Raw genomic sequence first — 16,435 nt, 5'->3', positions numbered from 1 at the left:
ATTAGACATCTTTTCTGATTTAATAAAATAGGCTTTTAAAAACATCAGAGCATTTACAGCTTTGTCCGACAATCTGTTTATGATTTTTGTAATAATGCCTCCGAACAGGGAGAACACTCTTTTGTTTTCAACAGATGTCGGTTTTCTTGTGTTTAAAGCTTTATAAAGTAGTTCCAAACTTTCAGTACGTTTTCCGGTTGCTTCAAATAATTGGAACTCCATTTTTAATGCTGCTCTTGATCTTTTTGCAAAAATTTCAGGTATATTTTCTTCGATTTTTTTGATTGCCTGTTCCATTTAACTTTGAAACGACTCATCGGATTCGTTGTGTACTGTACAGCTACTGGTACTGGGTTCAGTGTCCATTATTTCCAAATCTGGCATTTGGATACGAGGGATATTTTCAAAAAGTCTGTAATACAGATCTTCCGCAAAAGCAATAAGTGCAGTTTTATTCAAATTTGAAGTAAAAAAATCCGTACTTTGCGACTGAGCTGTGATGGCCAGTGTGCAAATATTTTACTAAACATATAACCCGTTGTGACCTTCTTTCTTCTAGATAGGCTTTCAATGTTTCAAAGAACCATACCACCAGATTATCATTTGTTATCATTGATTGAATTTTTTTCAGTAAAACATCAATTATTGCTTCGGCTGTGAGTAACGAAGCATTTTATCTGCTTAAGGCTTCTACAGCTATCTTGACTGGTTGCAATAAAGTAACAATTGATTGCAAAAGAAGAAGATTGTCTTCATTCCATTTGTCTAACATGTTTAAATCAATCAACGCTTTCTTTATGCAATTTTTGAGCTTCAAAAACCTTTCTGCCATTACAATTATAGAATTCCACCTTGTTTTGACATCCAGTAGTAAACTGAGTTCTTTTCCAAATTCTGATTTAATATTTCTGTAATTGACCGTTTTTCAGTGGACTTTTTCTAAACAATTTCACTAGGAATCGAGTTTCATCAAGCACTTTTTTAATTTCATCAATTGGTTGTAATGAGCAGTGTTTCGTAGCTGGCATTGCAGTCCTCTTCTTCATCAGAAGAGTTTTTATTCTCCATGATTTCATCCTCACTGTCATCAGTATCTTCAGAGGTAGAAGCTGTGGATGTGGCAGTAGCCTGATTTTTTTTATAAAATGTGTCTACAACTCCTAGATGTATTGCGTGGTTCAAGCATATTATCATCTCACTGGGCTATCCCTTCCAAACTTCTTCATTACGTTCGGACCATCGCTGGTGGTGGCCACAATAAGTTTTTCAAAATCAAATTGAAATCTTTTCAATATATCTTCAACTATTTGTCTGGTCGCTTCGGCACCGCACTTTCCGGGTATATACACTAATCCCAAATTGAAAACTTCTCCGTTCGCACCATGCAGACACAAATGAAAGTATCTCCGGTTTCAGATACTGGTCCATTCGTCAACTGAAAGACTGAAATGTATACCAGAAGTGACAAAATCTTTTAAAGTCTGAATCATTTCTTCTTTTCTCTCTTCATAATAACTCAATATGATTTTCATGACATCAATTTCGTTCTTAGGCATTTTATAACCTCTCTGGATAATACTCTCACGAATGAATTTACTCTTTGTGATTGCCCTTATTGTAAGTCCATCTTCTGCCGCCAAGCGAGAAATTATTTCAGGCAAAGACTTTTTTGCAACATATCCTATTATTGTAGACTGCTTTTCAGTTTTAATTTTTTTACATTTTGGTTCGCAAGATGTCGCAGGCTGTATAACTCATTTTGATTTTTCCAGCTGATTTACAAAAATATTGTGAACTCTTTGCAGGTGCCTGTCAAGGCCTGTAGTATTCGACCCATTACATGAAATTTGTTTTGGACATAATGAGCTCTGTGCGGTTGATTCATTTATTTTTTTATAATGTTTCCATACTTTTGATATACGTTCTATATTAAATGAATAGGTTGGTATCTATTTAAATTTGTTGACGATCTGAAACAATAATAATAATCCAAAATTAATGCTATATCTTTGTTTACTGAGTATCACTATCATATCAATTATTTTTTTTTATAAAATAACAAATCTCATCCAAGGTAAACGTCTAACTGAAGTAAACAAAATCTAATGTTTGTTTTAACTTACATGAGAAGGGCGTCGTTTCCACAAGAGCGTCGTAACACAACCGCGCACAGCACTTCACCTCAAAGTGAAATTGACGACTGACTGGCTGAGCTGACAGTGCTGACAAAGACAGTCACAAATATCATGATCTCATAAACAAACGTCACAAAATAACAATACGGCAGCGAACGCATTTGTAAAGATTGTCTCTTAACAGAGTAAGGTTAAAAGTCACATGGCCTTGTAAATTACCCCCACCTGCGTTGTTTATTTGTAAACAGGAGGGAGAACAAAGGAAGTGTCGCTCGGCTAACCTTTTGAAAATAAAATTATTACAATACAATTTCGATAAGCGTGTCTCAAGTCTTGACCCAAAAGTCCCGGGGCCTGAGACAATTAAATTTAGAAAAAGTCCCGGGACTTCGAGACATGAGACATCCCAGGACCCAAACCCTACAAGCAACAAACTGGTGAGAAGATACAGGGGATTGCTGAACACGTGTGTAGGGGGAAGGGGTGTATGACATAAGAGGAGGAAGAATTTATATTTCATAGAAAGACTTCCAAGCAGTGGGGAAGTCTTTCTACAAATACTGGAGCTGGCCCACCTCGTAATGATCACATTGATCTTTTTTAACATCAATGACAAATCTTTCCTGCAAAAAAGAGGAGTACTGATGGGTAGCCTACAATTGGGAGAGACGTGAACTACTTGTGAGGCAGCTCTATGCTAAAACATTACAAGAGCTCCTACTAGATATCTTGCTACACTTACTCTATGTTGACAATATTCTACTTATAAGGAAATCAATACCTAACATCAGCAACATTCTAACAGTATTCAACAAGAATCCAAATGAGCTAATGCTAAAATCAGAACAACAAAGAAGCCTAATTTTTGGATGTAAGAATAGTCATGAACGGTAATGAGGAGCAAACTTCTATAATCTTCAACCCTTCATATACCTGTTTTTATTTCTACCAATTTCTGTAAACTGTCTCTCTATAAAATTGCAGCATTTAGATGGTTAGTGAGAAGAGCTTTTACACATTGCTCAAGTTAGTATGATACCAACAAAGAGTACAAAGAGTACTGGAGTACATTACAAATATAGCCCAAAGACATGGATTTAGCATAGGGCTAGTTCCTTCCTTAGCTAAACAATATCTAGAAAACAGACTACACAATGAGAGCATCACAAATAATACAAAGCGAGTACTACAAGAAAAAAATAGAAGGCAAACTCTGGTGGGCTTCCATCCCAACTTAGGTGCTATGTACAGTACAAGCAAATAGTAGAGTACACCAATATATCAATTGCTTTTAAACATAACCCAACAGTCTTCAGATTCCTAATGAATATAAAGGATAATTATGATTTGAACAAAACACCAGGAATCTACTCCATATCACTATACAATGGCAGATTTAAAAACAGTCTTATATACACAGGATCCACTAACCGGGCTTGGACACAAAAGTTGGCTAGATGATACGTATGGCATTGCCAATAATTAAGCAAAAACAACTCTGTCCCAGTTTGAAAAAGAGCCTGGCATGTCAGTTCTATGAGATGAGACAAAGTTGATCAAGAAACTCTAAATGCTGATAAATTTAGAACACTAGAAACATGGGAGATACACAAAAACTCATGTACAGAGAATTGTATAAATAGAAAAAGTATGAAAATAATTGTTTCTGCCTGGAAAGCACTTGTAGATAACACAATGCAGGGCAGTGGCGTACTGTGGGTGTCAGCCGCCCGGGGCGGAGGAAAATTTTGCCCCCCCTTATTTAGGAATTTCAATTTAAAAGACCAAAATTCAGTTTTGTCACAGAACAAGCAATGAAAAATTCAGTAATAGTGCAGCGACCTGTTTAAAATAGTTCTATTGGGTATTAGTGGAGTATATGAACACGAATGAATCATACAAGCAAAAAAAAAAAAAAAAAAAAAAAAAAAAAAAAAAAAAAAAAAAAAAAAAAAAAAAAAAAAAAAAAAAAAAAAAAAAAAAAAAAAAAAAAAAAAAAAAAAAAAAAAAAAAAAAAAAAAAAAAAAAAAAAAAAAAAAAAAAAAAAAAAAAAAAAAAAAAAAAAAAAAAAAAAAAAAAAAAAAAAAAAAAAAAAAAAAAAAAAAAAAAAAAAAAAAAAAAAAAAAAAAAAAAAAAAAAAAAAAAAAAAAAAAAAAAAAAAAAAAAAAAAAAAAAAAAAAAAAAAAAAAAAAAAAAAAAAAAAAAAAAAAAAAAAAAAAAAAAAAAAAAAAAAAAAAAAAAAAAAAAAAAAAAAAAAAAAAAAAAAAAAAAAAAAAAAAAAAAAAAAAAAAAAAAAAAAAAAAAAAAAAAAAAAAAAAAAAAAAAAAAAAAAAAAAAAAAAAAAAAAAAAAAAAAAAAAAAAAAAAAAAAAAAAAAAAAAAAAAAAAAAAAAAAAAAAAAAAAAAAAAAAAAAAAAAAAAAAAAAAAAAAAAAAAAAAAAAAAAAAAAAAAAAAAAAAAAAAAAAAAAAAAAAAAAAAAAAAAAAAAAAAAAAAAAAAAAAAAAAAAAAAAAAAAAAAAAAAAAAAAAAAAAAAAAAAAAAAAAAAAAAAAAAAAAAAAAAAAAAAAAAAAAAAAAAAAAAAAAAAAAAAAAAAAAAAAAAAAAAAAAAAAAAAAAAAAAAAAAAAAAAAAAAAAAAAAAAAAAAAAAAAAAAAAAAAAAAAAAAAAAAAAAAAAAAAAAAAAAAAAAAAAAAAAAAAAAAAAAAAAAAAAAAAAAAAAAAAAAAAAAAAAAAAAAAAAAAAAAAAAAAAAAAAAAAAAAAAAAAAAAAAAAAAAAAAAAAAAAAAAAAAAAAAAAAAAAAAAAAAAAAAAAAAAAAAAAAAAAAAAAAAAAAAAAAAAAAAAAAAAAAAAAAAAAAAAAAAAAAAAAAAAAAAAAAAAAAAAAAAAAAAAAAAAAAAAAAAAAAAAAAAAAAAAAAAAAAAAAAAAAAAAAAAAAAAAAAAAAAAAAAAAAAAAAAAAAAAAAAAAAAAAAAAAAAAAAAAAAAAAAAAAAAAAAAAAAAAAAAAAAAAAAAAAAAAAAAAAAAAAAAAAAAAAAAAAAAAAAAAAAAAAAAAAAAAAAAAAAAAAAAAAAAAAAAAAAAAAAAAAAAAAAAAAAAAAAAAAAAAAAAAAAAAAAAAAAAAAAAAAAAAAAAAAAAAAAAAAAAAAAAAAAAAAAAAAAAAAAAAAAAAAAAAAAAAAAAAAAAAAAAAAAAAAAAAAAAAAAAAAAAAAAAAAAAAAAAAAAAAAAAAAAAAAAAAAAAAAAAAAAAAAAAAAAAAAAAAAAAAAAAAAAAAAAAAAAAAAAAAAAAAAAAAAAAAAAAAAAAAAAAAAAAAAAAAAAAAAAAAAAAAAAAAAAAAAAAAAAAAAAAAAAAAAAAAAAAAAAAAAAAAAAAAAAAAAAAAAAAAAAAAAAAAAAAAAAAAAAAAAAAAAAAAAAAAAAAAAAAAAAAAAAAAAAAAAAAAAAAAAAAAAAAAAAAAAAAAAAAAAAAAAAAAAAAAAAAAAAAAAAAAAAAAAAAAAAAAAAAAAAAAAAAAAAAAAAAAAAAAAAAAAAAAAAAAAAAAAAAAAAAAAAAAAAAAAAAAAAAAAAAAAAAAAAAAAAAAAAAAAAAAAAAAAAAAAAAAAAAAAAAAAAAAAAAAAAAAAAAAAAAAAAAAAAAAAAAAAAAAAAAAAAAAAAAAAAAAAAAAAAAAAAAAAAAAAAAAAAAAAAAAAAAAAAAAAAAAAAAAAAAAAAAAAAAAAAAAAAAAAAAAAAAAAAAAAAAAAAAAAAAAAAAAAAAAAAAAAAAAAAAAAAAAAAAAAAAAAAAAAAAAAAAAAAAAAAAAAAAAAAAAAAAAAAAAAAAAAAAAAAAAAAAAAAAAAAAAAAAAAAAAAAAAAAAAAAAAAAAAAAAAAAAAAAAAAAAAAAAAAAAAAAAAAAAAAAAAAAAAAAAAAAAAAAAAAAAAAAAAAAAAAAAAAAAAAAAAAAAAAAAAAAAAAAAAAAAAAAAAAAAAAAAAAAAAAAAAAAAAAAAAAAAAAAAAAAAAAAAAAAAAAAAAAAAAAAAAAAAAAAAAAAAAAAAAAAAAAAAAAAAAAAAAAAAAAAAAAAAAAAAAAAAAAAAAAAAAAAAAAAAAAAAAAAAAAAAAAAAAAAAAAAAAAAAAAAAAAAAAAAAAAAAAAAAAAAAAAAAAAAAAAAAAAAAAAAAAAAAAAAAAAAAAAAAAAAAAAAAAAAAAAAAAAAAAAAAAAAAAAAAAAAAAAAAAAAAAAAAAAAAAAAAAAAAAAAAAAAAAAAAAAAAAAAAAAAAAAAAAAAAAAAAAAAAAAAAAAAAAAAAAAAAAAAAAAAAAAAAAAAAAAAAAAAAAAAAAAAAAAAAAAAAAAAAAAAAAAAAAAAAAAAAAAAAAAAAAAAAAAAAAAAAAAAAAAAAAAAAAAAAAAAAAAAAAAAAAAAAAAAAAAAAAAAAAAAAAAAAAAAAAAAAAAAAAAAAAAAAAAAAAAAAAAAAAAAAAAAAAAAAAAAAAAAAAAAAAAAAAAAAAAAAAAAAAAAAAAAAAAAAAAAAAAAAAAAAAAAAAAAAAAAAAAAAAAAAAAAAAAAAAAAAAAAAAAAAAAAAAAAAAAAAAAAAAAAAAAAAAAAAAAAAAAAAAAAAAAAAAAAAAAAAAAAAAAAAAAAAAAAAAAAAAAAAAAAAAAAAAAAAAAAAAAAAAAAAAAAAAAAAAAAAAAAAAAAAAAAAAAAAAAAAAAAAAAAAAAAAAAAAAAAAAAAAAAAAAAAAAAAAAAAAAAAAAAAAAAAAAAAAAAAAAAAAAAAAAAAAAAAAAAAAAAAAAAAAAAAAAAAAAAAAAAAAAAAAAAAAAAAAAAAAAAAAAAAAAAAAAAAAAAAAAAAAAAAAAAAAAAAAAAAAAAAAAAAAAAAAAAAAAAAAAAAAAAAAAAAAAAAAAAAAAAAAAAAAAAAAAAAAAAAAAAAAAAAAAAAAAAAAAAAAAAAAAAAAAAAAAAAAAAAAAAAAAAAAAAAAAAAAAAAAAAAAAAAAAAAAAAAAAAAAAAAAAAAAAAAAAAAAAAAAAAAAAAAAAAAAAAAAAAAAAAAAAAAAAAAAAAAAAAAAAAAAAAAAAAAAAAAAAAAAAAAAAAAAAAAAAAAAAAAAAAAAAAAAAAAAAAAAAAAAAAAAAAAAAAAAAAAAAAAAAAAAAAAAAAAAAAAAAAAAAAAAAAAAAAAAAAAAAAAAAAAAAAAAAAAAAAAAAAAAAAAAAAAAAAAAAAAAAAAAAAAAAAAAAAAAAAAAAAAAAAAAAAAAAAAAAAAAAAAAAAAAAAAAAAAAAAAAAAAAAAAAAAAAAAAAAAAAAAAAAAAAAAAAAAAAAAAAAAAAAAAAAAAAAAAAAAAAAAAAAAAAAAAAAAAAAAAAAAAAAAAAAAAAAAAAAAAAAAAAAAAAAAAAAAAAAAAAAAAAAAAAAAAAAAAAAAAAAAAAAAAAAAAAAAAAAAAAAAAAAAAAAAAAAAAAAAAAAAAAAAAAAAAAAAAAAAAAAAAAAAAAAAAAAAAAAAAAAAAAAAAAAAAAAAAAAAAAAAAAAAAAAAAAAAAAAAAAAAAAAAAAAAAAAAAAAAAAAAAAAAAAAAAAAAAAAAAAAAAAAAAAAAAAAAAAAAAAAAAAAAAAAAAAAAAAAAAAAAAAAAAAAAAAAAAAAAAAAAAAAAAAAAAAAAAAAAAAAAAAAAAAAAAAAAAAAAAAAAAAAAAAAAAAAAAAAAAAAAAAAAAAAAAAAAAAAAAAAAAAAAAAAAAAAAAAAAAAAAAAAAAAAAAAAAAAAAAAAAAAAAAAAAAAAAAAAAAAAAAAAAAAAAAAAAAAAAAAAAAAAAAAAAAAAAAAAAAAAAAAAAAAAAAAAAAAAAAAAAAAAAAAAAAAAAAAAAAAAAAAAAAAAAAAAAAAAAAAAAAAAAAAAAAAAAAAAAAAAAAAAAAAAAAAAAAAAAAAAAAAAAAAAAAAAAAAAAAAAAAAAAAAAAAAAAAAAAAAAAAAAAAAAAAAAAAAAAAAAAAAAAAAAAAAAAAAAAAAAAAAAAAAAAAAAAAAAAAAAAAAAAAAAAAAAAAAAAAAAAAAAAAAAAAAAAAAAAAAAAAAAAAAAAAAAAAAAAAAAAAAAAAAAAAAAAAAAAAAAAAAAAAAAAAAAAAAAAAAAAAAAAAAAAAAAAAAAAAAAAAAAAAAAAAAAAAAAAAAAAAAAAAAAAAAAAAAAAAAAAAAAAAAAAAAAAAAAAAAAAAAAAAAAAAAAAAAAAAAAAAAAAAAAAAAAAAAAAAAAAAAAAAAAAAAAAAAAAAAAAAAAAAAAAAAAAAAAAAAAAAAAAAAAAAAAAAAAAAAAAAAAAAAAAAAAAAAAAAAAAAAAAAAAAAAAAAAAAAAAAAAAAAAAAAAAAAAAAAAAAAAAAAAAAAAAAAAAAAAAAAAAAAAAAAAAAAAAAAAAAAAAAAAAAAAAAAAAAAAAAAAAAAAAAAAAAAAAAAAAAAAAAAAAAAAAAAAAAAAAAAAAAAAAAAAAAAAAAAAAAAAAAAAAAAAAAAAAAAAAAAAAAAAAAAAAAAAAAAAAAAAAAAAAAAAAAAAAAAAAAAAAAAAAAAAAAAAAAAAAAAAAAAAAAAAAAAAAAAAAAAAAAAAAAAAAAAAAAAAAAAAAAAAAAAAAAAAAAAAAAAAAAAAAAAAAAAAAAAAAAAAAAAAAAAAAAAAAAAAAAAAAAAAAAAAAAAAAAAAAAAAAAAAAAAAAAAAAAAAAAAAAAAAAAAAAAAAAAAAAAAAAAAAAAAAAAAAAAAAAAAAAAAAAAAAAAAAAAAAAAAAAAAAAAAAAAAAAAAAAAAAAAAAAAAAAAAAAAAAAAAAAAAAAAAAAAAAAAAAAAAAAAAAAAAAAAAAAAAAAAAAAAAAAAAAAAAAAAAAAAAAAAAAAAAAAAAAAAAAAAAAAAAAAAAAAAAAAAAAAAAAAAAAAAAAAAAAAAAAAAAAAAAAAAAAAAAAAAAAAAAAAAAAAAAAAAAAAAAAAAAAAAAAAAAAAAAAAAAAAAAAAAAAAAAAAAAAAAAAAAAAAAAAAAAAAAAAAAAAAAAAAAAAAAAAAAAAAAAAAAAAAAANGTAAACGTTCCAGAAACGTTGAAAATAGTTCGTTTGACTTGATGTGAACAGGAGACGTTCAGAAATAGAATCGGGACCAGATCTCTAATCAGAAACGGGGGACCTAATTCTTGCATTCTGTGAAAATGGGTAAGATTGGCTATAATGTAATTATCTTAATCTTCACTATCATTACTTTTAAAAACCCAGCGAAGCGGGTCCTTGCAGCTAGTTATAAAATAAAATCATTCAATGTAAAAGTGGCACTATTAATTTGGGGAATATCTGCAAATTGTGTGCCTAAGGACATCATATTTCTAAACACACAACTTGGCTGTGAGGTTATTTGAAGTCCAAGAAAACCTGATTATCTTTAAAAATCAATTTATAAAGATCACGTTGAACATTTCCTTCAGGTATGTTATATTCTATTGTAGAGAATGCTGTGCACAGGATACAATATCTGGTCCACAAGAATAGTGGCCACATTGAACTTGGGGAAAAGAATGTGCTGATAAAAGATGTTATTCACTTGTCTGTCCATTTTAACCTTTTTACAATGCACAGTATCATATTTTCCCCTATTGGTGACATTTGGAACTAATTTTTTTTTAAATACAGTAACACCTCGACTTACGCAAACCCGGAGTTATGCGATTTTCAAATCTCGTTGATTCGTCTTTTGTTTGAACGCCACGCAACTCTTGATTACTCACTCCCCCCACACTATTGTTCAGCTTACATGTTCTGACATGTTGTGTGGAATCGACACATAAATAACACAAAGTAAATTGTAGCTATTTTTGTGTTTGCTGTATCTATGGAGACTTGAAAGACTTTATGTGGTGATTTCTTGTAACTGTGAACGAATCAAAAGATGAGATAAGATTAACAAGAACATTTATTAGCTTACATACATCTGACTTGGATTTTACACAAATTGCGAAATTATACCCCGACTTACGCGGTTATCGCTCGGTTCCACCTATCGCGTAAGTTCGGGGTATTACTGTATAATCTTCCTACCAAATTTGATGCCATTCTGATTGTTAGATCAAGCTACAGATGGCTTTGAGTAATGTCAGTTTAATTATGGCCACATTTTATATTCATATAGGTTTATGATATTGTTAAAGCAATTATAAATGTAATTGTGCCATTTCTATTCCTTAGTCATATTCTAAAAAATAAAAAAATAAAAATATGTACACCATAGTTGATTTCTTGTCTCATTTATATCATTCAATATTGTAGATAAGCATTCACATAGCTTAACTTTAACTGTCTTATTATGATTTTATATAATCTCTCATTCTTAAGCTCTCTTGAAACAAAAAACAATAATTATTTTAATAGTTCTTTATCATACCACTTGCATTATGGAAGTTTCAAAACATTTTCATGAAGAAAGAGATATGATATAATAAAAAACTATTAAAAAATTGCCTGACATTAAGCACAGATGATACATAAATTTATACTTTAAAGTCTGGATAACAATAGCTACACTTCTAATCATAATGAATCTCCATTTTAAAAAATTAAGTTAGATAAACATTTAAATATTTGCAATACCTATTACAGGGGCAAATTTAAGGCAAGATTCCAACTCTAAATGAAAAGGCAGGAGATTACTACACTCTTATTCAGAGTTAGAATCTTACCCAATTCAATTTAATTTTTATTTTCCAATTTCAACATTGTGTATACAAATTACAGATAAAGTTACTTTAAGTTAAATTTCTATTTATGTGCATACTAGCCGTGTGTGCCTGGCATTGCTCGGGCTTTCAAGGGAATGGGGAGATCAGATCAAAAGAGGGTGATAAAAACAATGCTCTTAGTACCGAAATATATATTTACTGACCAGTGTGTTTACAATAATAAAACTATAAAAAACAAAAAATTGCTTGAGCTTAAATGGGCTTGAGGGTTGGTTGGAGTGGGGACCACCAAAGTATTTTTTCTAGGTTGTTGCAGAACATTCATGCCAAATTTGATGCAGATATGTCAAATGGTATAGAACCCTTTACTTAACATATATATATATATACCAGAGCTCTCAACCATACGTGTTTTGCATGGGCAGTCCGTTTTTCAAGGGTTCCATGTAGTACACATCTACTATATTTGGCATTTGTCAGCTTTTTCATTGATAATTCCAATTTCCATTTCTTACATTTATTGAATATTGGACAATTCTTTTTCATATAAATAAATCTACTAATCCTTTTTTTCTTGTTGTTACAGTCGATTGTCAATAAACACACTCAAACAACCTTAAAACACAACAAAAATTTTAATAACTAAAACATTTTCAATTGTTTTTTACGACTTTTCTCAAGGTCAACCATAAATATTCTTCAATTGAGTGCTGTATATATTTTTTCTTTGGCTGTCAAAGAAAGCAAAAGAAAAAATATACACAACTCTTTTGAAGATTTTTTTTAAGCAGAAGAATAATGTTTATGAATAAATGTTTATGCAGCCACATAAGAAAAATCGTGACCAAGTGCTGTCTAAATTCTATATTTAGGAAAATTGTTCTTTTACATCACACTGTGGTAATAAAACTAGTACAAAATGATCAAAATCTAATAAAATAATCTTATATCATATTTAATAATTTATTTTACCATTTCTGTACATTTTGCCCTAGAGAAGTCAATCAAAATTGTCAAAACCACTATATTTTGATTAAAATTTTGGGAAAATGTCAGTTCTTTTGGCTATATCAGCTCTTATCAAAATCACAAGTTGAGAGCTGATATACACATTTTGACTTCTATGTATATATTGTATACACAAATTATCTAAAGTAACTTATGCCTAAATTAACTATTAGGTTTTATATGTATTTAATAACTGTTACATGTTAAAATTAAAATAACAATATTTATCACTTACATTTCTCTTAACTTCACATTTTGCAATGGAAAAGACTAGATAAGTAAATAATAATATTAAGAATTTTTTCCATGCGTAACACAAATTCGCCATAAGAGAAGCTGAAACAATTTCAAAATAATTCACGATAATAACTGGAACGGAAACATAATATATTCTCAATACATTTTATAATACGAAACAAAAATTTACAGAAAAATCTTTAAAACACATGACTAGCTGTTATCACGTGATATAGAAAATAGGAGAAAATGTCAATGAGCCTGCTACAATTTTTTTTTCTATTGATTCCTTATTTATATATATGACTCTATAATTTAATAAAATTTATTATATTTTATTTAAAAGTATTAATTGATATATCATATTTATTTATAGTATTATTAATTTTTTAAAATTATGTTTGATTATATATTTTGCTACAATGCGGCTATTAATAAATGACGTCAATGCTGGAAGGCGAGGACGACCAACGCCACCTAGATGGCGTTGGGACTACGACGAAATGCTTCGGAGAAAAAACTAACAGGCTAGAGTCTCCATATGAATCCGCGAGAAAGAAAGATGACGACGACAGTCTTAAGATCAACCATCTCCGGTTGGGGATCGAATTAAACATCGATTTTGACCTCTCCCGCGATTTAAACTGATATTTCGGTACGCGACTATGCAGTAAGCAGACCAGTGGCGTGCCGTGATATTTGATGATAGGGAAGCTGTGTTTCTATAAGAAGCCGACTTCCAGGGGCAATCAGTTAATTTTTTTCTTTAACCTTTTTATACCCGTGGCCCACCAAATATTTCATAATTTTTAGTGACCTCCATTTTTTTAATAATTTATATTTGTTAAATTATCTATAATAAATTGATTTTTTTATTATTGCTATATTTTTTTATAATAAATGTAAAACATAGCTATTATTTCATTATCTATTTAAATAACATTCAAACTTCACAATTAAACATAAAAACTTATTAATTTAAAAAAAAAATAAAATAAGAAACATTTAAAAATTCATAGAAAAAACAAAAAAATATTCGAAAATAATTTAATGAGATTTCTGCTGCTGAATATCCTCAACCAATTTGTTAATTCTTGGTTCAATTGTATGTAATGCTATCCGCATGCAGACATCTAATCGCAATCGATTGCGTTTTTTTGTTTTTTTACGCTTATAGTTGAAAACCCTTTTTCACTCAAATATGCATAAATTTTGCGGCAAACTTCTTACGGACCCCCAAGGGGCACGGCTCCTGTTAAGAAACACTGCTCTAGAGGCACTATGGTCAGTCTTAGCTAGCCAATATGTTTCTGCAACTAGACTCGTATATATATACAGTATTGGACTGTTTTCTTTCAACTCTTTCCGCCCTGTGGGCAGAGCCGGCCCTACCATAGGGCGAACAGAGCAGCCGCTCCAGGCGCTAAGTTTTAGGTGGCGCCTCAGTGTTAAAGAAAAGTAAAGGGTATAAATTAGGGGCCACCAACGGGGGCGCCATAATAGGATCTCGCTCCATCCTAAAACTTGCCTCGGGCCGGCACTGCCTGTGGGCACTAAAAAAATTCTTTTTAGTAAGCCCATTATGGGTGCGACGAGACCTACAATGGGCGGTGAGGGATGGGACCCGATGTATTCGGACGAATCACCCCCGAAAAATTCCTGGGGATTTTTCGATCCAATTTGGATTCGATCCGAGGTCCCCTAGGGCTGCAGGCTACCACTTTGACCGCTCGACTTATTTTGGACAGTCTATCAGATATTAATTTAGTCCATTATGAGGACGATTGTACGACGCTTGACATACGTAAGTCAGACCATTCATAAAAAAAAAGTTCTTGAAGTTACGACCGGATTAAAAACCCAGTCTCTGAAAAAGCTATCTATACTCCTCTGCCATGTATTTACAAAAACATTTATTTTTAAGTACAGAAATGATAAAAGTGAATTTTTCTACAGAAACATGTATAAAAATTATATTATACATTATTATATAAAATATTTAACATTAATTTTTATTTTTCGAACAAAATAAACTAAAATTTTGACAATATTTTCGTACACGTCATAATTATGTATTTTCTTTTCATTTACAAAACTCTCCGCCAGGTGGATATTTTTATTTTGATTGTGTTTTGAAAGCTTATGCAGAGAATTTATATTTCTGAGTTACGCGATGATTTTATAGAATAACTAAATATTTTCATTAGTTAATATAGCAACAGTTTACAGTTAGATACTGAAGATCCAGGTAATTTTACGAAAGTTAGTTATGGGGAATATTAACATGCTGTATTACAATACATTATGTTAATGATTTCAGAGAATTAACATGGAAAATACAGTGTAACAAATGTTACATGAAATTGCCAAATTTATTTCAGTTAATTAATGTTCACCTAGGTCAGCGATTCCCAACCTGTGGTACGCGTANGGATAATGAACAAAATTCAGATAACGAACGTAACGATATTTTGTGTCAAATTTTAGTTGGGGTTAGGCATGCGCAAGTTAAGCATTGCTTTTCCGAGTGTTTATGCTATACTTCTTTTTTCAGTTTTGTGATTTATATATTTAATCAATATGGCATCCAAGAAAGAAAAAGTGGCAATAGACAATGCAACGCAATATGAACGACAATGCGCTATTGCATTTGAGAAAAATTTTGATTAAAAGAGTAAGACAATCAACTTTAGATCAATCTCTTGTTCCTTATGGAAAGAGTTTGTTTGTTTTGTTAAGTTATGGCAACGCAACACTTGGGCAATCTGCCTAGGGGAAATGCCTTCTGGGAGGTGTTTTTAAGGGAAACTGGCCCCTATTTAGGAGTTACAGACGTGGAGAAAACCCGGAAAACTCCAAGTGGCCAGCCCGTCTGAGCGAGGTGAGAGCTCACGAACAAACTCCCCGTGTTCAGGGTACGAAGACCGCTTAGCCACTGGTGGGCTTTCTTACCGAGAGAGACTTCGACTCAAAGAATTTTCCGATGAAGTGCTACCCGTTATATTTTTGGAGGGGATTCCCCTTCTAAGCATTAAGGTTCGTCTATCTCCACTTTTCTGCCACCAACTACAACAAACGAAGGTATGTACAGTACAGTGCTATTTTATTAAACAAAGTTTACATGTTTGTTGCTGTAATGATAGATACTACGTTTTCCTACATTTTCATCAAAGAAAATCTGCTGTATATTACAAATAAAAAATCACAAAAATTTTGGAGACTAGAACAGATTAATTACATTTGCATTAATTTCTATGGGAAAAATTGCTTCAGTTAACGAACAATTCAGTTAACGAACAAAATCGCGGAATGGATTAAGTTCATTAACTGGGGTTCCACTGTATTATTATTTATTGTGAAATTTTGCCGCCCCCTAAAAAGTGCCGCCCGGTGTGGGCCACCCCTGCCACACCCACTATGGTACGCCACTGATGCAGGGTGACATGATATAATAATATGGTTACACAGCCATTTGTCAATATTATATTATTTGATATCATAAATTGTGTTTTTTTCTATAGTGTTTAATTCTAAAAGAAATTTTTTTTAACAATGGCAAACTGGTGATATATAAAAAGAACAAATTTTAGAGTTTGTTCCAGAATACTATAATATGCTTCTAGTCTAGCTTGGAATATACTTGTAAGCATTACGATGGCCTCTTTATTCCTAGACTTATTACACCGTACTAGACAGTGTAATAAGTCTAGGAATAAAGAGGCCGTCATAGTGCTCACAAGTATATTCTAGAATACTATTTGAAAACATTCCAGAAATTATAAGTTCAGGTTACAAGGAACAAAAAAGTTTTAAAGCCCAATGCTGGCTTATAAATGAGCCAAAAATGTTTGTAGTTTTGTTTTTCCATTGATCTCCATGCTGAAAATGTATGCAAGATCAGTGTGAATTAATTTACAGATAAGTTCCAGTTTTAGTAATAATTTTATATGTCATTAATATATGAATAAATTTTGTATAAACAGAGCGGTAGTACTAATGATGATTTTTCAGCAGCAGTCCTGTCCTTTCAATATTTAAAAATCTGTAAAAATACAATTTATTGCATAATTAAAATCTATATATATATAAAAATGGACATGTATGTCCCTATATTTCACTTTTCCGCCAAAACTACACATTGCACGTGAATGGTGTTTGTATGTGGTGGTAGCCCCAAGTCTCCATTCGTGCATAGGGGTGTTGCGTCTCGATAGCTATGAGGGTGCGGGAGATATGAGGCTGAAAGTGGTTGAAAGTGGCTTTCTATTTCGAATGTTTGGTTCGAATTTGTTCGAATTTAATTCGAACATAAAATTCAAATATTGGTTCGATTATAGAACGTTCCAGAAAGTTCCAGAAACGTTGAAAATAGTTC

General features: G+C 23.3%; 2 protein-coding genes across 5 annotated transcripts in view; one reads left to right on the top strand and one right to left on the bottom strand.

Annotated features, from left to right (window-relative positions):
* LOC111625523 (glycosylated lysosomal membrane protein-like) overlaps window positions 1-12,304 on the bottom strand; it is a 33,402-nt gene extending 21,098 nt beyond the window's left edge. The window contains exon 1 of the mRNA XM_023368685.1: window positions 12,059-12,304. Within this exon, the coding sequence (XP_023224453.1) occupies window positions 12,059-12,151 (93 nt within the window). The 5' untranslated portion in view covers window positions 12,152-12,304. The remainder of the gene's footprint in view (window positions 1-12,058) is intronic.
* A 1,870-nt stretch (window positions 12,305-14,174) lies between these two features.
* LOC111625521 (conserved oligomeric Golgi complex subunit 1-like) overlaps window positions 14,175-16,435 on the top strand; it is a 93,234-nt gene continuing 90,973 nt past the window's right edge. For all 4 annotated transcript variants that reach the window (XM_023368683.1, XM_023368681.1, XM_023368684.1 and 1 more), the window contains exon 1: window positions 14,175-14,308. The gene's annotated coding sequence lies outside the window, so the exon portion shown is untranslated. The remainder of the gene's footprint in view (window positions 14,309-16,435) is intronic.

This window comes from Centruroides sculpturatus, unplaced genomic scaffold, assembly GCF_000671375.1.
Source record: "Centruroides sculpturatus isolate CEXI.00-Female unplaced genomic scaffold, Cexi_2.0 scaffold105, whole genome shotgun sequence".
In the NCBI taxonomy this organism is placed as follows: domain Eukaryota; kingdom Metazoa; phylum Arthropoda; class Arachnida; order Scorpiones; family Buthidae; genus Centruroides; species Centruroides sculpturatus.
The sequence above is the reverse complement of the archived record's forward strand: the minus strand, read 5'-3'. Positions and strand labels throughout refer to the sequence as shown.